The following is a 26,483-nucleotide window of genomic DNA, read 5'->3' on the forward strand; positions in this document are numbered from 1 at the left end:
CTTTGGGGTTGGGGCGTCTACAAATGTTGGGCGAGTTTCAAATAATATTTCTGAAAGAAATAGGCTACTGAAACACAGTACTTCATGCACTTGGGAGGGTTTAAATCAGCTAGCCTTGAATCAAGCTTATGTTAATTAGTGTCAGCTGAGGATAGACTGTGGCACTACATTTCCCTTTGTTTAGACAGACTGTTTACATGCTTTTTAAATTACACCGTTGTGACAGAAATATTAGCAGAGTTTCCTGAATCAAATTTTTTTGGAGGCAAATCACCTTTGCTGGCATAGCAAAGTCAGTATCTGTTAATCTACGATTCTGTTTAATAGTATTTACAAAAAAGCAGGAATTTTATTTGGATCAACAGCACTGAATACTAGTAAGTTAACAGTTTCATTAACTTATACAACAATCTCCCAAACATCAACACTGAGAAGTATTTCCCTCTGCAAACCAAGCATGACTGGACACCCATCCACCAGGATTTTTATTGGTAGGTGAATGTGTGACACACTTCTATCAAAATTATTTTGTTATAATTATCATAACTAGATTATCATGATGCTCTTGCAGGATCTGTTTTTGTTCGATTTAGATTAAATGAATATTTCACCTAAAAATTCTCTCACCATCGAGTTAATCCAAATCTGTATAAATATCTTTGCTCTGATGAACACAGATATTTGAAAGAATGCTCATAACCAAACAGTTGTTTCTTGAAGTAAGAAAAATACTTTCTAATTGAAATTTTTTTTTTCCTGTTGAACACAAACTTGCTTTCCAATTGCTTCTATTGTTTGGATAAAAGAAGATATATTGAAGAATGTAGGACAGCAAACAGTTCAGGGGCACTTCAGACAACCATTGCAATTTTCCTACCATGTCAATGGTGGCCAATAACTGTATTATTACAAGTTTCATCTAAATATAGCTTTCCTTTAGCTTAGTGGTAAGAGCATTACGTTAACAACGCAAGGTTGTGGGTTTGATTCCAGGTGCATTGCATTATCTTATACATAGGTATCTGCTACGTAAGTCGCTTTGGATAAAAGCGTCTGCTAAATTTAACTATATTTCTCCGTGTTCAACCAAAAAAATTATTCATACAGGTTTGGAACAACTAGAGTGTGAGTTATTCATGACAGATTTTAAATTTTTGGGTGAACTATCCCTTTAAGGAGCACCAGAGCAAAGGAATGTTTGGTAATAAAAGTCAACATATGGGAAATTCAAATAAAGATTCTGATTTGTATGCACAGATTTGAAACCATTACAACTGTAGGCAATCAAGTGCAACATGAATTGCAAGCTCAGCATGCCATATAGATAGAACATTGTGTTTATAACATTTCAGGAAATCTACACTGCAGAGAAATAAGTATGTCATACATCATTCTCATGCAAGGACGGATCTGAGCGATTGACAGTAATCCCATCACTGAATAAATATTAAATACAAACACTTCAAGCTCTGATATCTTGGAGTCCTTCTTTTCCCCAATATTGTTTACACTTATTCTTCTTTAAATTTGTGTTCTTTTTTAGCCCGCGAAGCCATCAGTTTGAAGAAGAGGGTAGGCCAAAGTGCACGAAGATAGATGGCTAAAGTAGGCTGAGGCCCAGCCAATACAACGTCTTTCTGTCTATGACCAACAGCATTAAGAATGGCATGTGCAATGTCCACTGGATCCCACCCATTTGCTGTAGTTTTGTCCATTACTAACAGCCAAAAGAAAGAAATACAAAAATGTTACATTTCAATATATCCTGTATAGGAAAAAAGCATTTATAGAATAAATATTCATTTACACCTGAACATACAGTATCTCACAGAAGTGAGTACACCTCTTAATCTTTTGTATATATTTTATTATATCAAATCAGTGACAACACTGAAGAAATTACACAGCTACAATGTAAAGTAGTGAGTGTACAGCTTATATAACTGTGTACATTTGCTGTTCCCTCAAAATAACTCAACACAGCCATTAATGTCTAAACCTCTGGCAACAAAAGTACAACCCCTAAATGTCCAAACTGGTTCCAATTAGCTATTTTCCCTCCAAGGTGTCATGTGATTCGTTAGTGTTACATGGGGGAGCAGGTGTGTTAAATGTGGTGTTATCGCGCTCGCTCTCTTGCACTACATAAAGATGGCCTAGGCGATAAGAAGATTGACAAGACCCTGAAACTGAGCTGCAGCACTTTGGCCAAGACTATACAGCGGTTTAACAGGACAGGTTCGACCAAAGAAGTTGAGTATACATGCTCAGCATCATATCAAGAGAGGTTGTCTATGAGTATGAGTGCTGCAGAGGTTGAAGGGGTCAGCCAGTCAGTGCTCAGACCATACGGCGCACACTGCATCAAAGTGGTTTCTAAAGATCATGCACAAGAAAGCCCGCAAGCAGACTAAGGACATCGATTACTGGGACAATCTCCTGTGGTCTGATGACCAAGATAAACTTAATTCGTTCAGATGGTGTCAAGCATGTATGGCAGCAACCAGGTACAGAGAACAAAGACAAGTTTGTCAGTCAAGCATGATGGTGGGAGTGTCATGGTCTGGGGCTGCATGAGTACTTCCAGCACTGGGGAGCTACAGTCCATGGAGGGAACTATGAATGCCAACATGTGCTGTGAAATACCCTTCGGAGACTGGGCCGCAGGGCAGTATTCCAACATGATAACGACCCCAAACACACCTCCAAGAGGACCACTTGCTAAACAAGCTGAGGGTAAAGGTGATGGACTGGCCAAGCATGTCTCCAGACCGTAACCCTACTGAGCATCTGTGGGGCATCCTCAAACGTAACGTGGAAGAACGCAAGGTCTCCAACATCCACCAGCTCTGTGATGTTGTCATGGAGGAGTGGAAGAGGACTCCAGTGGTAACCTGTGAAGCTCTGGTGAACTCCGTGCCCAAGAGGGTTAAGCCAGTGACAAAACCAGACAAACCCAACCTGGTTTAGCTGTAGCATAACGTTTGGTATATACTTTCTCTGTTAACTCAGTTTTGATACAGATTTTGTGAGGTGACAAACAGCCAATCACACATAACATGGAAAGCATCATCAGTTTGATTTGACCTGTTCGGGAGTATCAGCGCAACTCAATTTTCTGTTGAAGATGACAATATCATTTTTTTATAATGTCATGAATTGAAACACATTTACAAGGCAGGAATCGGAGCAGGTTAGCCATGTAGCCTGAGTTACAATGGCGACAAATGCGCTCAAAACCAATCCTCCTTATTGAGCCTGAAAACTCACGAGTATGCTCAAACTAAACGCAAACTTAACTGGGTTAAAACCCAAAGCTGCTTTGTGATATAGGCCTCTGGAAATGAATGGTGGCCACACAAAATATTGACACTCTGGGCCCAATTTGGAATCACTCTTACTCACTTTTGTTGCCAGCAGTTTAGACATTTGGCTGTAATATTCAAGTAATTTTGAGGGGACAGCAAATTTACACTGTTATACAAGCTGTTCACCCACTACTTCACATTGTAGCAAAGTGTCAATTTCTTCAGGGTTGTCACATGAAAAGATTTAATAAAATATTTACTCAAATGCGAGGGGTGTACTCACTTCTGTGAGATACTGTAACAATTTATAGATATTTAACTGTTTATAAATCAGCTCTTACCTCCATATTTGGAACCGTCCCCTGTGACTGCATTGACGGACAGGTTTGTTCTGATGTAACCAGGGCTGATGACAGACACCTGCAGGCCAAACCTGTCAACCTCAGCCCGCAGACAGTCAAAGTAGGCCTGCGTTGCATGTTTAGATGCTGCATCTGAACAACACATTCAACAATCCAAGCAAGTCAGTGACACACATATAATTCTGCAGAGCAGCTTAATATAAACGTTTATTCACAACTCTTCTACAAGGTCTGTTTTGTTGCGTGTACACTTACATGCAGATCTATATGGTATAGAGATCTTTCCTTGCACACTGCTGATGACTACAATATGTCCACTGCGTCTCTCTACCATAGATGGCAGAATGGCTACACAGGAAGTGAAAATTAACTATTATTAAGTGTCATCATTTTCTGTGTTTTTTTGTTTTTAATCCACTTACCTTGGGTTAGAGCAACAGGACCGAAGTAATTGGTCTCCATGACATCTCGCTGCACAGAGACGTGGGTGTCCAAAATGTTGCCACGGTAACTAATGCCTGCATTATTGATGAGGACATCTACATGACCATGACACTTCAAAATGTCCTCAGCGGCCCTGGCAACCAAAGCTGTGTTGGAGAGGTCAAAGGTGACAGTGCATGGAGTATAAGTCTTAAAAAAAGAAAAAATCTAGTTAGGAAACAATATGATACACACGTTCATATGGTGCATGACCACACATGCATGTCTAGTGTACACAATAAATGTGAATATCTTCACCTGTATCTTTCCACAAGGCATAGCTGTCAGCTCATCAACAACCTCCTGCAGTCTCTTCTGGTCCCGTCCACACAGGATCAACCGGGTCCCTGCAGCGTGGAACAGTCGTGCACATTCTGAAAAAAGAACAGATGCACTATAATGCAAGACAAACAACCAATGATATGGTATCAAGTCAAATGCCATTGATAAGACGGCATTATAATGAACGTTTGAGTAACCTTTGCCCAAGCCGGAACTGGCACCAGTGATCACAACAACTTTATCCTGCACATTGTGCTTGTCTCTCAATTTCTGGATCACTTTTAGCAAGATCAGGAGCCCGACCGTCCCGACAGCTACTGGTCCCACACATAAACTCAACACACGCTCCATGTGTCTGCAGACATATACAAAAAAAGACACAATTTTAGCGGGGTAGTTCACCCAAAATAAAAAATGTCATATTTACTTACCCTCACGTGGTTTAAAACCTGACTGTGAATCTTTCTTCTGCATAGCACAAAAAGAAGACATTTAGAGAAATGTCTCAGTGGGTTTGTGTCCATATAATGGGAGTCAAAAAAGTCCAATGTTGTTTAGTTACTAACGTTCTTTGTAATATCTTTTGTGTTCTGCAGAAGTCAAATTTGGAGTTAAATGATGGCAAGTAAATGAAAATGTTTTCACTTTGACTGTAGTTAAAACAATAAACAATATCGAGATAGTTTCAGATGACGTAAAAGAGAATACAAACGGATACACTAAGGATACGGACATTGTAACATTTGCAACATGCGAGTAAATATTCTTCGTTCCACTCGGCAGTTCAGAGTCAGTGTAGTGTAACGTTACAGTAAGGGAATAGCACAGCGCTGTCTAATCCACAACTAACTAAAGGAGAAGACACGCACACTTCATTTGCCCTTTGCTTCAAATATATTTAAAACACATTCATGTTCGTTTCTCACATATCATCAACCTTGATTAAGAGGAAGTTGTATTTAGATATACACTATATGTAGAAAACAATACTGTAGGGATAACCACACATTACTCACCGGAAACAGAGGTCCCACGTGAGTGAATATTGAACGCGGAAGCAATGGTTAACGTGTTATTGTTGCGCTGCGCACACAGATCCTGCTTATGACATCAAGTACCGCGAGAGCGACTCAGCTGTTACGCTTTCCCAACACTCTCGCGGTACCTTGATGTCTTGACTTTATAAATCTTCGTACGACAAATTAAATCCAACATGCCAAAATAATCTCACTTAAAACAACAAATCGAGCAAACTGAGGACCGTGGCCCCCCGGTGGGCCGTTAGCGACAATATGGGGGGTGGTACAGGTTAATTCAAAACATTCAATCAAATCTATATTGTTTACGAAAAATTCATACATGTACGTGCCATAACAAAATTTAGAAAACAAACTGTTAATATTACATAGTTTTATATGATTCATGTTTATCCTATGAAATACCTTCAGAGATGTATCTTCATCGTGTTATTGCAATAATAAATTAACTCGTGAACAGTAGACAGTATGAACTGAGGATTTAAAAGGTGTAAAATATTAATATAATCTTTTGCCAGAATAATTTGAAATGTTATGACTGCACATAATTCACATGAAAACTTTGGTAACTGGTAATACAGATTCATCATTTTGTGCAATATTTAAAATACGGTTTATGTATTTATTTATGTCCGTTCTATCCTCTTTTAACTATTTTTATCACTAGGACAAAAAAATATGTGTGACCTCTTGTGATTTTGGCAGGTTTTTGAGTTAAAACAGACACACAGGGTTTGCATTATCTATATTTTATACACATTGGGGTTGAAAACTGATTTCAACAACACAGAAATCTTTAAAACAGTTAAGAGGAGCTCCTGTAGGCCAGCATGAGACATGTTAAATGAAACAAAGAACACATCCTCTGTGAGTTATCAATAAATAAACAAACTGATAATAATTTACATTATGTTACAAAAGCAGTAAATACAGGGGTTATTTTCTATTTACATCTGTGCAAACATCCCCACTCTTTACACACATACTCACGTACAAAAAGAGAAAAGAAAAACGCACACGTGTGAACCCTGTTCAAAAATTTCCCCTTATTGGATCAAAATCATTATGTAGGAAATAAAACCTAGTGTTGGAAGGAAAAAGCCTAATCTTTTAGAGATGTTTGATCGTGCATTTGATGCAACTGTACTGCATTTGTGTAATGGATAACCTTAGTGTCAGATATTTTCAGCTCCTGTATTCATCTCACAAAAAAGCCCTTGTTATCGGTCCCTTTTCGTAGTGCAGATTTCAAACCAAACAGGTTTACATTACAAGAAATCAAATCATCTGTTAACATGGAGGGTGTGCACAAACGTACACAAATGCATTTCTATGGCTTTTGAAGGTTTTGCACCAAGCTATAAAGACATGTATGACGTACAACAGGAAAGGAATCACGAAGACACAACATACAATCCTTGGCTCCACTTACAGATGCATGCACATGCACGCACACAAAAGTGAGACAAGTTAACAGACAAAAAACGGACAAGTAATTTGTTCAAATATGGCACGTCTTATTTTCTCTGTACATGAGGTTGCATTGTAAACTGGGAATTTCCTGGGAGTGGCTCTTAAGACGACAAAACACACATATATAAACAACACATCCTCTCACACACACATACAAATCCACAAAACCCAAATGCTATTGTGGATCCCGACAATCTATTGCACTTCCAACAGCTGAACCACACGGTCTGTTGCTTTGGTTAACATTCTTTTGTCCAATCCAGGCTTTTTGATTGATAACTGCAGCTTTATCAGAAGAGGCGGGGCTGACCCCACCCACTAAATCAGTCTACTGGAGATGGGAGGGTCGTTTCTGTGACGGAGAGTTCCTGTGCGAGGTCATTGAAGCGGGCGATGTAGTCAACGCTGCTCTCACTCATCATACAGGCCAGCTGAGTATCCACCTGCAACATGAAAACAGTCAGACCTTCACGGACATCAGTAAATCATCATGGCACCTGGTAACCTAAATGAGACATCTGCTCTACCCTCACTTCCTGTTTATTTCCAAAAGCATCTGGTGATAATGCACCATATCAAACAACATTAAGCTACCAGACAGCAGCTGGGACATCCTGTTTGAGAGGCAGTGATGGAAAGGCTTCTCACCTCAGCAACATCAGGCAGGCCACGGGATTGAAAACAGTCATGGGAGTTGCCGTCCAACAGACTGGGTCCAAGTAAGGCTGTGCTGCTGGATGGGGGAAGAGTTGTTCTTCTGGCCTTATCAGAAGATGCCAGACTAGCTGCGATCAGGAAAAAACAGAGATGCACTTGTCAATAACGTTGACACAGAATTTACTCGGTAAGCGAATGTGCCTGCAGAGTTGTATTGATGCTTAATTTGTCTTTGGCACAAATTATTTAAAAAAAAACTAAATCTATACAGCAACTAAAAATATTGGGGTGATTGACAAAATAAATCATCATGAATTGTTCTACATACATAGAAGGCAGCCGAGACTTGAATCAGTGGAGTCACTGGGGTACCACTGAGGGTCATGTGTGGGAGATGGCATCCAGCTGTCACATGAATGGAGCTTAGATCTATCACTTCCATTAAGCTTAGGAGGTGAAAGCAAGGATCCATCACCTGAGAAAGTAATTTTCAAGTACATGAATGAGACAGACAGAAAAATAAACTATGGGAAATACAGTGGACATTTCTCTTGTTTGCTAAAAACTACCATGAAGGCTTCTGCATAGATTTATAAATCCAACTATGTCCTATTTAAAGGTCCAGTATATTCAATTAAGCTGCATCTAGTGGTGAGGTTGCGAACTGTCACCAACAGATCACTACTCCAAACCACCTCCCTTTCGAAGCACTATAGTGGCTGACACAGGGCTAAGATGACGTTACGATTTGGCTTCTTTGCTGAAGGAGATGGCGTATTTATGAAACTCTTTGTAAAGCAGTTTGTCCATTTAGGGCTACTGTAGAAACAACATGACGAATTCCATGCAAGGGGACCCGCTGTGTAGTATATAGATAGAAATAGCTCATTCTAAGGAAATAGTCATGTAAATGTCTGTATACGTCTCTGAAGACATGAAGTGACGCATATTTAATTGCATTTCTGTCAATAGATCGTCCAAAAAATTACACACTGGACCTCTAACATGGCACTTGGCATACACTGAATCTGTCCTGATTATGTTTTTAAATGTACTAACTTGATCAATAGTTAAGATACATTTCCAAAGATGAATTTCAATGGCTCAATCTAAAACAATCTAAAAAAAAGAAATGGAACAGTGAAAAAAATTCTCCCCCAGCACTAACAGCTATCTAGTACTTACCATAATGGGAGTTGATGGCGAGCTCGATAATAGAGTCACTGATGTGAGTTTGTGCCTCTCCAGAAGGGAGAGACTCTTCTGGAGGGCCCGGCAGAGATATATCCAATAAGGAAGCCACACTGGGAGGGGCTAAAAGAGAATCTCCACCACCTGGAGATGGTGGAGAGACACCATTCTGAATTGATTCCTGAAGGCAAAAAAAGTTTGTTTGCTCCCGTAGGTGACAGATGTTTTATTTAGTAAATTATTTTCGTTTTTGTCTCACCTCAGAAGGCTCTTGATCGAGTGGATCAGGCTCTTGTTCAGGTGCAGCAGGTGTGGAGTTTATGGCTTCTTCAGCATGCACAAGGGCCTTGTCTATGCTCGGGGCCTCCACATCTCGACAGGGGCTGCCTGGGATAATGCCTGCCGACTTTGCTGCCATGTCAATTGCACCTGAAACATTTAAAATAAATAAATGTTTTCCTGAATTTAAAATGAAGTGTATAAATTCCTTTTACAGTTGTGAACTTACTGGATAGCTGACTAGTGGAAGGAGGACCAGCAGCAGTGGACGAAGCTTTTAAAGGAAGCTGGCGGTTTGATGGGGCCAGGCGAGTTTGAATTGGACGAAAGGAACCCGTACCTGATGTATGCAAAAATGTATGGAAAAATTCATTGATGTAGTTGTCTCTGTCTTTACACTTCGAGACTCATCACAAGTCATTAATTGACTGATATGAATTTAATGAGAGATAGGAAAAGTGTTTGAGGACACTTTTTCGAAACCTGTCATTACTTTTGCAATTTTATCTGATAATGCTAATGTCTCACAAACGATAAGCCATGTAATGGGTTAATTACCTGTAGCAGATGAATTCGAGAGAATGGAGAAGGAGCACACGTGTGGTGAAGTGTCTCCAGCTGTTCGTGGCAACAGTGTCCTCTGTGGGAAAAATAGAGTCATCTATTATAATTTGTGAATGTAACACACAGATAAAGATAAAACTTTGCACTTTCAACAAAAGTCTGTAGTTCATGAGAGATGCTGCATGTCTTTTCATTGGCACTCACCTGAACCACAAGAGGTTTCCTCAGTGGACGGCCCCTCCCTATTTTCCTATGCTTTGAAAACATATCTGACTAAAGACAAAATAAAGCACAGTTAGAAAAGAAAACATGTACATGGAAACAAAACATTGCGATTCATATTTTTTGTTTGTCTTTTTTTCTCATGCACTCCCACATCCCCATCAGTAAGATTTATGCACCTTTTTTTAACAAAGAACAAAACTGTGGATATAATGCGAGACACTTTTTCGCATTATCAGGAATGTTTAATAAATGCCCACCATAACAATGATTCATTTTTAAACACATAACCTAAAATGTATTGAACAGCGTCTTTCTATAATGAGACACGTGAGCTTATCTTACACAAGTTTGAATACATCTCAGAACAATGCCTAAAGAAGAACAGTGAATTAATTCAAACATTATTGATCTTTATTATCTATGAGCTTTAAGTAATGAGATTCCATGGGACTGAATGTGTAAAAGTTGTCCAACTGACCACTTGCTAAATGATAATTTAAGATTAAAAAGCTTCCCTTATTTCTTCTAAAAAACACACGTACACAACTTAGACTGATGGAGTTCAGCTGCTGGCGAAAGGCTAGCTCCGCCTCCTTATTAGGAGAGAACATCCGTAACTGGCGGGAGCTGTTGGGAGGCAGAGTTGTCGGGACAGCAAACCCCTCGCTGTCACCGCCGGAGGCCAGCAGAGAACGTGGCAGGTTTCTCCCACCTGTGGAGAACATATATTTTTTAAATTTCAGCTAGCTACTTCTTCAGAGGTTAAACTAATAGAGAGAAGTGAGATATTACAATATTGAATCAATACGCTAATGAGTTTAATTCAAGAAGAGACGGTATTGACCCTCAGGATAATAACACCTCCAACAGTTATCTGCTGTTGGTCTAAACATTTTACAGTTTTGGGTTGCTATTCATTAAACACATTTTTAACATTAAAATACATATTATCTCAGAGACTCAGGAATGTTTTTTTGCAAATGTGTATGAGAATCCTGTTTATGGTCACACCGTAGTGTGATTTTACCTGCATTATTCAAAAATATTTTAGAGCGCGCTGCGTGTTGCTGTCGACCGCAGCTGGGACTGCGGGCTGCCCCGGCTGGAGTTCTGCCTGGTGGAGTGACAGACGATTCCTCTTGCCCTGACTTTAATGGTGATGTTCCCACTGAACACACTTCTGGAGTCTGTAACAGAATAATAGTTATAATAAGACTATGAAGAAAAAATTATCAGGACTAAATAGTCACACAAGTTTAATTCTAGTTTTCGTGCAAAAAATTTTAAGTTTAAAAATACATAAATATTGTAATAAGAGGACTCACTGGTTTGGGGTTAACCTCCGATGACACAAGTCTCAAGAGACACCGAAACACATTTTGAGCGGTGGGTGGGGCTGAGGGGTGGGACTTAGGCTGCCATTCATACTCTAACTGTAGTTTTCCTGGCTTGCCCAGCATGAGGTAGAGTTCTGCCAGTGTCACATTCTCAGAGCCTTGTGAGGTCCATCCTTCTTCTCTGATTTGCTGAGGCGATCGTCCAGTCCCACCCACTTCCTCACCACGCCCTGCGGGTTCCATTTGTGGCGGGCCTTTATCTGATGTAACGACTGTTCCAGGTTCCTCAGTCCTGCTTTCTATAGGAGGAAGTTCTCCCTGAGTCTCTTTGTCCTGCCCACTAGGATCAGTCTGAGGCTGCCCTAACAGAGTCTCTTGCTCCGCAGTCCCCGTCCCACTTTCCTCCTGTCCTATAAGAAGTGATGAAGTGAGGGTTGGACTAACCGGAGTTACAGAGGGAGAGTTAGTGTAAAGGGGTGGGTTTACACTGTTCTCCAAGCCAGGAGTTGAAGTGCCGACGTCTGAAGTATCAACAGGATGCCCTTCGCCTCTTTTAGGGTCTCCTCCCATTGGTCCAGATTTGCACGATTTCCCTCTAGCAGGCTGAATTCCCAGAATGTGAGCAGCAGGTAAATCCCTTATTCCTGTGCGGCCACGCCCACTCTCCTGCCAGTACACGGTGCACGACGCCTTTGAATGTACAACCCGAGCCACACCTGGTAAATTGGTTACTGTGCTGTTTTCTGCCGGAAATAGAAACAGGTCTTCCAACTCGCTAGACTGGGTTAGGCCCTCTAGAGCTTCTCGTTCTGCCAGGCTCTTACGCTACACATAACAAGTTAAGGCAAATTATGACTGCAGATAGAGACACACACAAAAATAGGGTTAGGATACTAAGGTGCGGTTTACATTAGCCTGTTTTTGTACGAAAATGGCGTTTTAAAACAAAAACGATCCTCATTTATACTGCCGTTTTTTCACTACTGAAAACGCATGTGACCTCGAATAGTCGAAGATTCGATTGGAGCCTGATCCGACAACAAATCTGACACTCAAATCTTCTAATTATTATCAAGTGGTTTTAAAAATAGTTTTTAGGCGAGATCTGGTCTAGTATTGTATAGCACTTTTGGCACAGCATGGTTACGTGATGTTTAAGGAAAATATACATTAATTTTTTCTATTTGTGGCTTGTGTGTTAATCTTGTTCCCCTGCATTTCAAACATTTTACCTAAACACATTTATTTTGCACATTGTGTCTTGAATCTGGCTTATTTCGTTTATTAAAATTTATCACAAAGGTATATTCTGTTCTAAACAAATTGTGTAAATAAATGTTTGATTGTTTTTTTGGTGTATCAATGTTTTGCTGCACCCTTGTTAACCACCTGGTGTCGTTCCCACATGCACACACACGTGCATGCGATTTGACTATCAATCGACTATAGGCAAGACGTGACAATTCTGATTCGACTATGTAAATCCTTAAACCAGTAGCGCATACATATAAGTTAGTTGTTGATGAAAGTTGGTTACTAGTCACAGACCACACAGTACAAAATTTAAATGATGGCGAGGAAAAGCAAGTGTTTGATTCCATTCTGGCACCTCGCAGACCAGTCGACGGATGACATTGCTGTATTAAGTGAGCCATTTAAAAGCATAATGCACTCGTTTGTCTCTTGTGTTGCTGTAATGTCACAGTGTCGATACGTGTAAGCAGCGCAGCTTGAAATCAAACAAGCCTGTTGTTTACACGGTCCTTGTGAGGCGGGTCATCGTCGCCTTCAGGTAGCGTAATGGCTCATATGACAGAGGCTTAATGAATCAGGGAAGCAAACGCAATAACACAGACGACCCACTCAGTAAGCGAATGCGGGCAACCACGCCTGCGCATACTCAAGTCTGCATTTTTGTCTGCTTACACACAGAGTTTTCAAACTAAAACGAGGTCTGCCGCGTTTCCAAAAGTCTCCGTTTACAGGGGTCGTAAACTCTGAAGTAGTGTAAATGCCAGGCGTAACTGTATCAAGTGTTATGCGTTTTTAAGGGAAAGCATAGTAGTATAAACACAGTCTAAGGTTTTGGAGGCTAACTTGCAAGGAGAGAATTTTGAACAGTCATAAAATGCACCATAAATGTATCCCTTAAAACAGATGAGAAGGAACATGGAAGGAAATTAAAGTTATGCCTGTGCATGCTAAGATGTGAATTCAAGGATACAAGTCGTTCATCCTGCATAGCCCACTTTTGCTTCAGGAACTCAATGAGGCTAGACACCTTCCGGTGGAGCTCTACCACCATCCTACAAACACACCAATAAGAGATCATTACCAGACATATTATACTAAAGCCCACAAATTACATGAATAAAATGAAAATAAATGGATCTCATTTACTTGTCTAATGCACTGATGAATCTTGCTCAATATGAAAACTAATATATTCATTTTGTAATCAAAATGTATTAACTAGATCTACCTCTAAAACATCTTAAATTATCTGTGGGGAAACACCTGTGCATTAGTGAAGCTCACCTGAGCCGAGGATTATGGGCTAGACTCTGGACCCGAGCCCAGGAGTGGTTGCTTCTTGGCTGAAGCTCCACAGCAACCTTCAAGGGTAAACGAACAGGCTTCTGATCTTCTTCATCGCTCACACCTGAAAAGACAAGCGGAAGATTGTAAGAGAATCTATAACCCCCGAAATCCATCACATATAATCTGTTGGTGTCCTAAATTTGCATTGTCCAATCAGTCCTGAAACCATGGAAACAGTGACGGACCATCCCGCCTACACTATGGAGAGCAGCACCATGGATCACGCCCACCCACCTAAATGGCCATAGCGCTCCACTGTTTCATGTCTGGTCTCACCCTTACTCTATCGCTTCACTGAAGTCAATGCTTTAACACTATATATTGGACTCTATATCACACACAAACACACCATCTGGGTCACAGAGTTTCTTCAGAGCACGGCACATGGGAGCTTTGATCCTGAGGTTTCTGCCTTTGGAACGCACGGTGGTGGCCCTGAAACAACACACACAAAATTAAACTAGTATCATGATTTGATCACATCGTATAAAGACGTGACATACACTTTCCCATTAGACATGACCTAATGCACCACTATACAATACATTTTCAATTGCTTACTCTCAAAATATAGACACACACTTACCCCTGCTGAATAAGCTCATTTAGTTTGGCCACATTTTTATCATCCATCACTGGAATAGAAGACAGCATGGAATGTCAAGTTCACAATGTTCCCATGTTCAACCATTTAAAATGCCCCCCTTGATGAAGAAACAAATTTATCTGATATACTTACAGCCTCCGACCTTCTTTCTAAGTTCAGCGTAGCAGATGAGGCCATAGAGCTCTTGTGAGGACTTCTTTAGAACACGGGAATAAACTAAGAATGAAGAGGATGAAGTTTAATAAAATTATAGAAAAATGTAAGAATATTTTCCTATGCGCTTGGCTATGACTAAAAACCAAAATATGACTCAAAATGACACACATAACGGAGGATGATGTGCTGCATTTATAATGTGCTAAATATCTAGATTTAAGTTGGGATAAGGACTTTGTAACTAATCATTAACATGCATGCAAATGTATATGTCACATGATTTGAAAATGCTTCGACTAAGAAACCAGACAATGTGGAAGATTAGAAACAATTTTAGAGATCCAGGTGACACACTCAATGTATATTCAGTTGGTTTGGATAAAAGTGGCTCCTAAATGGGTAAATGTAAAAGTAAATAGATGTAAATGTGATGCTAGGTACATCCCGGTCTTACTTTCAGTCTCACCATTGTTGAAATCGATGTGTTTAGAAATCTTGTGCCAGGTCCTGTAGTAGAAATGGCGCACCTGCTCCTTGTTCTTCACCATACTGGCAGGTTTCCCTTTCTTTTTATATCTAAGTGCAATATTGTTCTGAATGGCCTCAAAATCTTTCCCATGCTTTGAAAGAAAGAGGGAAAGAAAAAAGATCTGATAAAAATTCGAATAAAATACAGACCAAATTATATTTTTAATGATGCTGCACTTCATCTTCAATTTCAGAGGTATGTTACCAATCTCTATAAACAGAAGATTAAACTAAATTAAAAGCCCTATTAAAACATTAAGAAGAAATGCATTATAATAGATAAGGTCCAGCTATACTAAGAATTATTTCCACATCTGATAGAAACAGACCAATCAGGTGAAAAACCCATGGAAAAATCCTTCAATTGCCAGGAACTTTTAGTAAGTTACATTTTTGTTGACCAAATCATCTAATGTTGAAAAATCACCTCATAGATCCCTTCAAAGAAACTGTTCTTGTCCTCAGTACTCCAGGACTCCCACTGTCTGCGCACTCGCTTCTGACTTCCCCCATCTTCCTTCTCTGCAGGGCCCTGGCCCTTTGGGGCCGATCTGGATGTCCCGCCTGCTCCAGAGCTTCCAGCTGAACCTGCAGCAGCTGTCACACACACCGAGGGACCTGCTTCTGCACCTGATAAGGAGAGAAAAAGAAATGGGGTCAGTTCTTTTAAACACATTATGCTATCAAGCAGGGTAACTCAAGCCCGTTTCTAAAAGAAAGGTAACTTATACTCAGAGTCAGTAACCATGGTAACTTACTCTGTGAACCTAGCCTGGTCGGGAGCACTACTTTCCATCTTCTCCCCCTTTTTAAAGCACAAGTGGTTTACCTTTTTCATTCATTCATTCAAGACCATCTCAGTGACAAAAATGTCTACTTTTATAGAGGATCCTGTATGTGAAGACCATCTCAGTGACAAAAATGTCTACTTTTATAGAGGATCCTGTATGGAAGCAGGCGGCATTAATTCATAATGATGTACTTTGCTTTCAGGAGAGCAATTTAGGACCCGACTGGAATTTTATAATTTCCCTGTGCATTTTTTAAAAACTGTACCATTTATCTATACAGTGAATTAGATATATCAAAATATATCTCATCCATCCTTATATCAATAACATCAACTATCGTGGCCCTGTATTACAGCAGAGCATTTTCTTTCCCTTACATGTTCTCACAAATTGCAGTTTTCTATGGAGGATAAATGACGGAATATGACTTAAGTGTACAAATAAAGTGCATGAATAAAGAAATTAATAAATACAGACATCAATGCAGAAATGGAAAGGTTAAAAACCATTAATTTAGATGTGCAGCAATTCCTACCCAAATCTGCTCCGAGCAGGGTTCAAACCGATGACCAGTCTGACTTTGACACGAAAGTCTGACACCCTAACAAGTGCCATATACAACATGACGTCTCACACCAAGCACTAGAGCAAGGAGTGAGAACCTGATAACTCTTATTTTATTGATCTGTTTTATTTCGGTTGTTTCATTCATTTACTGATTAATTTGTTTGTTTATTGGTACATTTATCTATTTGTTAATTTTGTCATTTTTAGTACATTAGTAAAGTCACTGTATACAGAGTGTAAAGTGTGCCTCGCTCTCAAGCGTTTTCTGCCACCATGTTGCTTTCTTTGGTGCCGTTGCCATGGTGAATCGTAATATCGGAGCTCCATTGATCATGGTTTGTCGAAATCGGGGTGCACATGCTTAGCTCAAGGTAAGTCTACCCATAGTTGCTATCACTAACTCAGATCAGCTGTTCTGATACCAAAAACTCACGTTACGCATCTCGTGTAAATCAAATAAGAGTTCATATTTTGAGTTGTTGGTTGAACCTCCTTATTGAAACTGACCCCAGTACAGCTGTTGGTTTTGTGTAATGTGTCTTTCACCAAACAGCCATATCTACATCAACCAAATGTCAGGTTCAAACTTTCAAGAAAACAAACACAAAACAACTGTTACTCGGACACAAAATATGACCTGGCGTCAATAACAAGTGCCGAAATGTGTTTATTAATAGCTTTATTTGCATGATGGATGTGCAAACAAATACTACATTACTTTTCATAATATTTGGTTTGTTAAGCTTTTTGGATATGACAGATTTATAAACCAGAAAAACTAATATGGAATGTTTATATTTTATATATGGCTTATATTGTTTAAACAACAGAATATATTGTTTATTTGTTATTATTCATAATATCAGTCAGAGAGTTGGTCAAATGAAAAGCAGTTCCCCCACACCTCATTAGAGAAACTAAATAAGTCTCAAGATCCGGAATCTAGTTTGAAATAAACTCTATTTTTAATTTTATTTGGGTGTATGTTAGCACGACAGTATCTGCATGTCAGCAAGTTTGTGTGGAGTATCTCGGAGGGTGTCCAGACCTGCTGCTAAGTGCACGGATCCAAAAACAACATTTTTGGAAACAGAAGCAACTCACTCTCCCCCTCTCTATTACACACAACCAGATGCAATGAGCATCCCAAATACACTACAGCCTTCAGACCTATTGTCCTAAAATGCAGTCTGCAAATAAACATTGCATTTACAAACACTGTGTACAATCAGATTATTCAAACCCATCACATGATTTACTCAATATAAATCTGCTGTTGCAATCAGAAAGAATATCCTGACAGAATGACAGCTACACGTACATGAAACAAAAACAAATGTAAGCTTTCTCATTCAAAATAACGTATTGATGCTATTAAATTGAATAAATACGATTAGAGTGCAAGCAAAGCATCCCGGTGTTGATCTTGACAATGTCAAATCACCTTCACTCACAAGCTGCTCCACAGCGTTGTCAAAAAACAAGCAATCCATAAACTCACACATCACTCGTAAAATGGCTTAAAATGCCTCTAAAAGCAAGCTAAGACGTATATAGAATGGATGCAAAAAGTCCTGTGCTACAGGTGAGCAGTGGACACACGTCCAGATGGCCACTTACCTTTCACTTTTGCACTGCCGTGACCGTTCAGCGACGGGGACGCGGCATCTTTCCGTATCCGCTTGCTCGGAGGTCGCACGCTGGATCGGAGAAAATGATGCTGGTCCTGGTTGTTCGGGGCCGGTGTGGATGGGGAGAGTGCTATCAGGTTCACCTGGGCTCCGGGCGGGCTTGGTGTTTCGGTAGAAAGTGTCGGATCCGAATATGAGCTGGCCGTGCTTGATGGATTAAGTGTTTCCTCTGCTACTCTCTTTGTACTCGTCTCCTCGCTCGCCTGATCTGCGCTCTCTCCATCCTCGTCCCCTTCGAGCTTTCGGTCCGGTTTGCTCGGCCCCTCGACACCCGAACCGGCCCCTTGGCCCACTGTCATCCTGGCAAAACACAAACGAAGCATATTTGTAAACATCTGCCGTGACACAAAACAACGATCAACTTGGAAAGACGACGTTCTCCTCAACTCAACATGGCCGCCGCTGTTTGTTTCAAATCCCCTCGCACCGTCCCGACAAATCGCATCGAAAACACCTCTTTGCTCATCTAAGATTTTGATCGAAACCGCAGATTCCACTACAATCCCAGCCTCCCTTTAGTTTAGTTTCGCCTGGCTCGAGTTGCGAGCCGTCCTTTATTTACCTTGAGATTCAAACGCGAGCGCCTTCACTTTAGCGCCCTGCAGAAACGACAACGAAAATCTTTCGCGCATTCGACCTCTAATTAAAGTACTCGTTTCTCAAGCTTTCTCACCCATTTTCTAGCTCGTCGAAAGCGGACGGTGTCTTCTTTCTCTTCACCATGAGCTCGGAGATTTTAAAAGCCAAAACCTGACGATTTTCAACATATTCAAAGCGCAAACGAGGTCAGGCAAAGTCGTCCTCTCCTGGCTGCTGCTCCTACTGGGGTTCAACTCCGCGCAGCGCAACCGGGAGCTCTCGTAGCCACAGCAACTCTGACTCACAAACTCACTACTTTTATCACAACCACAAACAATTATCATTTACGTTTTTGTTTATCATAAAAACTGCGCGATCACAACGCGACCAACCCGAGCGTGACGTTTTAATGCCTTTCTGTAAAAACAATACGGCCACCACTCTCTGCCTGGACTTTGCTTACTCGATCTACGTCATCATAACTAGAGTAGATGCTGATTTATCGTTAAAAATAACAAATTTGCTCGGTGACACCACAGTCCCAAGGTATACCACAAATATGCATAAAGTGCACCTTGATCATCTCAACAGTGAGCAGGCTAGATACACATCACGTACTGAAGTGAAGGGCTGGGGCTTTGAAAACACAGCTATGAATTAAACAAATCACATGATTTTTTATCCCAGTTATGACAGTGCCAATCGGCGGTTCTGACTCGTTCTCGAATCTTCCATCTCAAAAGAATGGTTTCAATGGCTTATTGCAAATATGTTTACTCTAAAAAGGGTGTGTCATCAGATCTCTTTACTGCGTCAGAATATCAAAAAGCCTATCTAACGTAACAATTTGGTGCATAGCCCCCAGGTACGCACTTGATCTATAAAGTTGGATCGCTTTATAGTTTTTTTAGTTAACATTTGCAGCAAATATGCACAGTTAGATGATTTGGGGTCCAGGGATGTTATATATTTTATGATGTTACCTGTATTCCATATTGACAACGCTTTGCTGTCGGTGACGAACAACTTTAAGCTGGATTCATCCCATGAATAACACTGTAATAATGTCTTTATGAAATGAGAGATGGTGGCAATGCTGCTGACCTCAGCTGCTTTATCATCAACAGCTGCAGCTGTCAGTGGGAGCACTTGGATAAAACAAAAAGGCTTTATTTAATACTTTTGAGAATGTTATTACATTTGCTTGCAAATGTACACGTTTATCTAGTTAACAAGATGGCAAACTAAAGGGTGAAGGATGTATGAAGCTGTGGGTATGTGTAGAAAGAATATTGACTTAATGACACGTGGTGATAAAATATGAAGCTCAAAGTACTCTGACGATCTGATCCAATGCCACATGCACAATTGTAGATACCATTGGATAGCTAAACCATATGAATATATCGTACAATGTAAGTTATAATAACTGTTACATGTCAAAGTGTGTCAGCAGCTGACTGCTTGATGATATATACTTGACGCTTGCCAGCACACAAACAACCTAAATCTAGAATGCCTACAAGCACAAACTGACGCAACACAAAGAGCCTGACAGCTGACAATACAGTCAATGCCACAACGGTTCACTAACGAGCAGTGCCATCAGAACCTGTCATTGAGGAAAGTTGGTCCGCTAACTTGCTAGCTTACCGCTCCGTGCACTGCTTAAGTTTTAAAAAGCGCTCAGTAATGTATATTAGCGATCTACGTCGTTGAAAAAAAAGATTTGTATGTACTATACCTGTTGAGGAGGTTTCCTTTTTACTTAAAAAAACTCCACGGTATCCAGAGAGACTACAAACAGAGGAGTAGCAGGAGAAACACTGAGAACTGCACCCCTTCCTGTTTTTCTCTGCTCTCAAGCACGCCCACTACTACTCAAAAACAAAAGCCGTGATTGGTCGATAGGCTGCGCGTTGACGTGCGCGTAAATTGACAAGACAGGTCAATTGCCCAATCCATCACAAAAACAACGTGCGGGGGCGTATTTTCAAACGCATCCAATCAAGACTTACGTTAATACAGCGTCATTTTATTCACCCTGGTGAACGAAAACCACAGAAAATATATTTAAGCCAGTTAGTATTAGTGGGTGCCAATGCCATTTAAAAAGGTTAAGTTTTCGTATATACATTAAAATAAAATACCTTATAGAATGATTAGTATTAGTCATTATTAGCCAGTAAGTATTAGTGGGTGCCAATGCCATTTAAAAAGGTTAAGTTTTCGTATATACATTAAAATAAAATACCTTATAGAATGATTAGTATTAGTCATTATTAGCCAGTAAGTATTAGTGGGTGCCAATGCCATTTAAAAAGGTTAAGTTTTCGTATATACATTAAAATAAAATACCTTATAGAATGATTAGTATTAGTCATTATTAGCCAGTAAGTATTAGTGGGTGCCAATGCCATTTAAAAAGGTTAAGTTTTCGTATATACATTAAAATAAAATACCTTATAGAATTATTCCAGTTTAGAAACATGTTCCTTTTGACCAGCTACTTCTAGAGTGGATATTATTTTACATTGTTGATGCCTGACTCTGTTTTGATGTTTGATATATTTGTACATATTTTTATTACTTAATTTCCCAACCTGTGATCTGTTTGAAATAAGATTTTGTAAAGCTAAACACTGTAAATATTCATGTTTTACATTCGATATATTTGTACATAAAAATCTTTTATTTTATTGTTTCCTGCAAAATTTCGATGTAATCTATCATTTCGAGAACGACAGCGTGCGTTTGCGGCTCATCAAACTAGCCAATAAGCATGCGAATCCACACATGCAGACTTCAACAGCCAATAGAAGTCGATCTCATTGAGATTGATTTTTGCGAGGACCATTCCCATAATGAGATATAAACCAAGCCTTCCTGGGCGTGGTAGGGCGAACTTGAGATCCATTTTTTCTTTACTTCCAGTTTAAAACACACAGCGGTTGTGACTGGACAGATTTGGGGCTGTTGGTGAAGTTATTGGGTCACGTCGTAGTAGACTGTGACAAGCAATCATGACTTCAACAAATATGTTTCAGGGAATTGATAATAATGCCAAACCGAGTTCAAGGTATGAGCCGCGTGCTGACCAATCCAGTGTTTATAGTTGGTTTACTGTAACGTTATTCCGTTTTCATCAGCGGTCATGAGTGAAACAGGAACTTGAGCATGTCCAAGAGCTAACAGCTAACTCGGATTAGCCATGGAGTTATTATTACGCTAGATTGGTTTAAAATGCGCCTTTAAACTGTACCTTTAACATGGATTGATGAACACGTTATGCTCTACTGGAAAATAATGACATTGTATGTTTTCTTGATTTTAATTTAGCCATAGGCTATTTTTAGCAGTTAGCGGAATAGCGACTCTCAAATGTTAAGTTTGGTCACCCATATAACGTTGTCGAAATTTACTTTAATCCAATATGTTATTTTAAATAAATGAGTGTATGTGCTATTTACCCATTTTAAAGTGCACGAGTTTTCTCGAGGGGGTGTTTGTAAACGAAGTTTTGCAGCATTGTTATGTTTGTGTAGTACACTATAGGGCTGCTATATTTCTGAGTGCATCAATAGTTCATAAAATATGAAATTAATTGTAAGGTAAATGTTAAAACTGCGCTTGGTGGCCCATAACAGCCTGAACACATAAGCTTCGATTACTATGCACTGTTCCCTCTTACATGGCGCTGTTGTGCAGTAATATACACATTTTTATATAATTTTGTATCATATAAATATATAATTTACAAACAATAGTCTGTATTTATTAATACCGTGCATAAGCTTAGTTCTATACATATTACAATTATGTATGTCTTTCTGTAGAGTATTAAGACCTCCAGGTGGAGGATCCAGCAATCTCTTTGGTGGTTATGAGGAAGACAAGTCCACCTCTAGACGGCCAAACAAGATGTCCTCCTCTATTTTTGGCCCTCCAGAAGAGACTAAGGGTAGTCCTCAACGCTCCAATCCCCCAGGTGAGAGATTTGTGAAGGCGTTCCTTCAGCAGACACAACATTTCATTGTCCTAATGTTAGTTTGGGGGCCTTTTCCACTTTCCAAGTTAAAATCCTCACCACACTGTCAGTAGGTTTCATGGATAGTGTCTTGCTCCTTCATGCATTCAATATCTTGTCACGAAGAAGCAACGTCAAAGCTTCTACACAATCCGTTAAAATGATATACCCTGGCAAACTTGCCATTGAGTTAACAATGTTTGAGGCTATCTAAAAGGTGAACAAAATAATTTACACTAGGTAATTTATTTGATCTTTTTTTTCCCCCGGAAGGTCCTAGCGAGATAAAAATATTTACCTTAAGGGAGTCTAGCCAAGATGATTATACCACAATTTCACACACCATACCAAGACATACAACAGACATTGTCAACAACCAAAGCAACCCCAAACATGCCAACAGTAGTATCAAATTACTTCACACAACAGATGTTAAAAAATGTTAAGCCCACACAACAAAAAACTTTAGTACCAATTTCCCCTAGATTTTTACCCAACTTTTAATCAAGTAGTTTCTCAAATTATTTCTTAGTCATTACAAAACAAGAAAAATCAGTTTACATTATTTGCTACAAAACACAGTACAAACTATGCTCTCCGGGTTCAGTAGGTGTGTCACTATTGTTTTAATATATTCTTGTGAATCGCGCGTCTGCTACACTGTCATCACGGTCGCTGTGTATCTGTATGAAGAGAATAAGCAGAGTGTTGTGTTGACGGTGAAACTTAAAACTGTCATGTTTACCATGAATTTTTGCTTATGTTGCATGAAGGAAGGTGCCCACCAGAGCAGCATAAATGCAATTAAGGTGTTTACATGCCTCCTTGTTGCGATATACGTTACATGTTACATGAGGCAAAATCCTATTATAATCGCATTATGAGGGTTCAAGTAAATGTAGTCAATGTTGCATTGTTTCAAGAGTTTAAAAATTATTAAAGGTACAGAACAAAGTTTAATTGTTGCCTGTCCGTCCATTGAGTGTCCATTGAGTTTCAAGTTTAGGTAGGTTTGTAATATCATTAGGATAAGTAAATTGTGAAAGAAATGTTTTGTAAATGATTGCATTATATGTATTTTGCCTGTGGGGCAGTCTAGAAGCTTGAGATGGAATTAGTCATGCTGTTGGATGCAGGTGTTGATCACTTCCACAATTTTCATTGGGCAGGCTCTGTTTTGCTGTGGGTTTGTATCTTTTTTTATTATGTTTTAAAATTGAATAGATTTGTCCTAAAGTCCTTCAAATGTATATGTCTCTTTCTATTTTTGAGAAATGTTTCTCTTGTTTTGTGTAATGGCTGTCAATGGGGGTCAATGTTTTGTGTGAACTTATCTGATGTTTTGTTCATACTGGCATTGTGTGGCAGAACCAGAGCTTTTGACTTTTTACCTCTTAAAAATGATTTTCTTTAAAAGCTTAAAAGCGTATTGGGGCTGGTTGAAAGTGACTTAAGGACATTCAGCCAAATTAAATTTGTGAATTCTGTGGTTGTATTGAAAACCATTCATTGTTTATATTTTTTATCCTTGAAATAAATAACGCCAGTCAGATTTCACGTTACTTGATGTGACAGACACAACAAGCAACTGTGCACCTACAAGCTTATTTATTGTTTTTCATTTGTGACAGGTGGAAAGAGCAGTGGAATATTTGGGCAACCAGAGGCTCCTCAAGCTCAAAAAAAGCCTGTTCCCCCTGGTGGAGCAACAAGTAACATATTTTGGGGTACAGAGCCAAACCCACCTTCTGTTAAAAGTCACCCCAACAAACCAAAAGTAAGACCTCAAGAGTGACCGTTTTGTTTGATTCCCACAAGACCTAGAAATTCCACGAAGAACCATGACCAGCTATTAACTCTTAACACCTTTTTTTTGTAGGACAACTTAAGTGTGGTTGTTGAAGCTACACCAGTTCCACCAGGTAAATAATGCGATTTAAAAACCCCTGCCTGTCATGCTCTTTCCTCTTTAATGGCTGAGTTTTCTTTCTCATTTATTTCCTAATTCAGCGCCAGTGCCTAAGCAGGAACCTGTTGTTGAAGAGGTGAAGGTTGAGGTGGCTTCACCTCCACCCACACCGGTAAAAGAAGAACCTGCTCCAGAACCAGCAGCCATTCGGAATTCTGAGCCAGCCACAGAGCAACAAATAGAAAAGAACCACGAGCCACGCCTAGGACCACGCCCTCGCTCTCACAACAAAGTGCTTAACCCACCTGGTGGAAAGTCAAGTGTGGTCTTCTATTAGACCAAAGTTCTGCTTCTGTGTCTCTTGCCCGGTTTTCTTTTGCTTTTCTACTTCATTTCTTTTGCACTTTCTGATTCATTCCTCATCTGCTCTTCATCCCTACATTTATTTAGTCACTGTTACGGTTACTAATTCAAATGAATGGTTATTCTTTAGAGTTGACGGTTCTTTATATTTGTTGTCTAAAATGTATAATGTACATCTTCATAATGAAACTCGGCAGAGTCTATAGAATGCTAAACTGGAACCATTGTCGGTTGCCAAGGCAATCTCTTCAGCATCAGCATGTTCAGATTTAGTGCTGAAACTTGAATGTTTTCCTACTGCTTTACTTTTGTTCAGTAATATCGGCAACAGTAAAAGTTATCGCTTAGGTGCCATACCAAAGCACAATTGTTTGAACTGATTATCGCCTATGCCAAAGGATACCATGCGTACAATCAAATTTAATTTACATAACGCATCAGAACGTCCACACCGCATCAGAATGTCAACCCAATTTTCACTCATCATATAACACAAGACAATATGTAAATTGACAAATTTACAGAAACCTTGAAAATGCTGGATGCTAAAGGAGAGTACTTGAAAAGAGTCGCTGTGATGTGGCTTTGTCATACTGCTTTTAAGTTTGTCCTGTCCGTCTCCTCATCAGCAGTATGTATGTTTTCAGTAAAAGTGGTAGTTGGATGTGATGCGTCTGTAGAAGTGTGGGCGATTTGCCCCACATAAAAGTGCCACCCACCCCTGTTCCGAAAACTAAAGTGGTTCCTTTGAAGTGTGACTGGCTGAGATGATGTCAGTGTCTTGCAATTGATTTGTATGCAGTTTTGTATTGCTGATTTTTTTTCATGACAAAAGAATGTTTTACCATTCCATGTTGCTCAAAATAAACTAACGCAAATCTTGATTTAATAGATAGCTTTATTGATTCTGTACCCTATTGTATAGTACGAAACCGTGTCACTGATGCCTTTGCACTGTGACAACATACAGAAGTCTTTACATATGTAAAGGTGAGCGGTGTTGACCATTTAAAGTTCATGCTTTCCATTTAACAAAATGTATTTTGTCTTCATCACTAAATAATTACGGTAAGTACAAAACAAGGTCAAATTTGTATAGGAAAAAAAGACAGAATCGGGTCTCAAATTAAAAAAATGATGGAACAACGGCAGGACCCATTCACTTGCAATGCTTTTGAGCCTTCGCAATAACCAACATTTTTCAAAATATCTTTTGTATCCTGTAGAAGAAAGCAAGTCATCCAGGTTTTAAATAACAAGACTGCTAGTAAATAATTTTCATTTGTGTGTGAACCATCCGTTTAAAAGAAGATCCCAGTCTTCTTGGGAGGTGATTTTTATGAATGCCACACCACTTTCTTCATGAGAAAATACACTGACAATATTTCATTCAAAAGCAATAATTGATAGTTCATTGAATTATTCACTGATTAATAACGCCTACTTTAGATGAGAATTGGATATTG

At 39.5% G+C, this 26,483-nt stretch overlaps 3 protein-coding genes across 16 annotated transcripts; 1 reads left to right on the plus strand and 2 right to left on the minus strand.

Moving 5' to 3' along the window:
* Positions 1–305: 305 nt before the first annotated feature.
* Positions 306–5,593, minus strand: dhrs7b (dehydrogenase/reductase (SDR family) member 7B). Of its 8 annotated transcripts, none has more exons than XM_079456016.1 (9): positions 5,169–5,452; positions 5,002–5,025; positions 4,867–4,903; positions 4,633–4,790; positions 4,412–4,527; positions 4,093–4,303; positions 3,926–4,018; positions 3,650–3,802; positions 306–1,717 (listed from the first exon to the last, which is right to left on the minus strand). In XM_079456016.1, exons 4-9 carry the CDS (start codon positions 4,784–4,786, stop codon positions 1,512–1,514), a joined length of 933 nt encoding a protein of 310 aa, XP_079312142.1. In that variant the 5' UTR covers positions 4,787–4,790; positions 4,867–4,903; positions 5,002–5,025; positions 5,169–5,452; the 3' UTR covers positions 306–1,511. The 8 variants fall into 8 exon arrangements, 5 of the variants coding, with proteins under 5 accessions (XP_079312142.1, XP_079312140.1, XP_079312141.1 ...); XR_013786638.1 differs by lacking the exon at positions 5,002–5,025 and having other exon boundaries at positions 326–546; positions 628–1,717; positions 5,452–5,520; XR_013786639.1 differs by having other exon boundaries at positions 326–546; positions 628–1,717; positions 4,867–5,025; positions 5,452–5,475.
* Positions 5,594–6,183: 590 nt separating this feature from the next.
* cramp1 (cramped chromatin regulator homolog 1) lies at positions 6,184–20,591 on the minus strand. 7 transcript variants are annotated; one of them, XM_079455996.1, is made up of 21 exons: positions 20,463–20,591; positions 19,702–19,866; positions 18,069–18,439; positions 15,518–15,720; positions 15,029–15,182; positions 14,539–14,622; positions 14,386–14,434; positions 14,149–14,234; positions 13,737–13,860; positions 13,423–13,504; positions 11,187–12,023; positions 10,889–11,048; positions 10,404–10,573; positions 9,841–9,909; positions 9,631–9,712; positions 9,302–9,412; positions 9,053–9,222; positions 8,788–8,974; positions 7,931–8,077; positions 7,594–7,730; positions 6,184–7,388 (listed from the first exon to the last, which is right to left on the minus strand). In XM_079455996.1, exons 2-21 carry the CDS (start codon positions 19,710–19,712, stop codon positions 7,269–7,271), a joined length of 3,354 nt encoding a protein of 1,117 aa, XP_079312122.1. In that variant the 5' UTR covers positions 19,713–19,866; positions 20,463–20,591; the 3' UTR covers positions 6,184–7,268. The 7 variants fall into 7 exon arrangements, with proteins under 7 accessions (XP_079312122.1, XP_079312121.1, XP_079312124.1 ...); XM_079455995.1 differs by having other exon boundaries at positions 15,017–15,182; positions 20,463–20,575; XM_079455998.1 differs by lacking the exon at positions 19,702–19,866 and having other exon boundaries at positions 20,463–20,576.
* A 982-nt stretch (positions 20,592–21,573) lies between these two features.
* jpt2 (Jupiter microtubule associated homolog 2) lies at positions 21,574–25,908 on the plus strand. The gene is made up of 5 exons (XM_079456527.1): positions 21,574–21,797; positions 22,555–22,706; positions 24,377–24,522; positions 24,625–24,667; positions 24,756–25,908. Exons 1-5 carry the CDS (start codon positions 21,742–21,744, stop codon positions 24,989–24,991), a joined length of 633 nt encoding a protein of 210 aa, XP_079312653.1. The 5' UTR covers positions 21,574–21,741; the 3' UTR covers positions 24,992–25,908.
* Positions 25,909–26,483: the final 575 nt, after the last annotated feature.

The sequence above is a fragment of the Barbatula barbatula genome (genome assembly GCF_947034865.1).
Source record: "Barbatula barbatula genome assembly, chromosome: 5".
NCBI lineage: Eukaryota > Metazoa > Chordata > Actinopteri > Cypriniformes > Nemacheilidae > Barbatula > Barbatula barbatula.

What these genes read in the sequence shown, in the direction of transcription:
- cramp1 (XM_079455992.1), bottom strand. Translation starts at nt 18,862, where the DNA reads ATGGTGAAGAGAAAGAAGACACCGTCCGCTTTCGACGAGCTAGAAAAT. An exon ending in TCTTTGAAGGGATCTATGAG is followed by an intron (nt 15,183 to 15,517) that starts GTGATTTTTCAA and finishes TTTCTTTCAAAG; the next exon opens with CATGGGAAAGATTTTGAGGC. An exon ending in CGCCATCAACTCCCATTATG is followed by an intron (nt 8,078 to 8,787) that starts GTAAGTACTAGA and finishes TTACTTTCTCAG; the next exon opens with GTGATGGATCCTTGCTTTCA.
- jpt2 (XM_079456527.1), top strand. Translation starts at nt 21,742, where the DNA reads ATGACTTCAACAAATATGTTTCAGGGAATTGATAATAATGCCAAACCG. An exon ending in AATGCCAAACCGAGTTCAAG is followed by an intron (nt 21,798 to 22,554) that starts GTATGAGCCGCG and finishes GTCTTTCTGTAG; the next exon opens with AGTATTAAGACCTCCAGGTG. An exon ending in AGCTACACCAGTTCCACCAG is followed by an intron (nt 24,668 to 24,755) that starts GTAAATAATGCG and finishes TTCCTAATTCAG; the next exon opens with CGCCAGTGCCTAAGCAGGAA.
- dhrs7b (XM_079456013.1), bottom strand. Translation starts at nt 4,786, where the DNA reads ATGGAGCGTGTGTTGAGTTTATGTGTGGGACCAGTAGCTGTCGGGACG. An exon ending in CAGTTCCGGCTTGGGCAAAG is followed by an intron (nt 4,528 to 4,632) that starts GTTACTCAAACG and finishes TTCTTTTTTCAG; the next exon opens with AATGTGCACGACTGTTCCAC. An exon ending in TATACCATATAGATCTGCAT is followed by an intron (nt 3,803 to 3,925) that starts GTAAGTGTACAC and finishes TGTGTTGTTCAG; the next exon opens with ATGCAGCATCTAAACATGCA.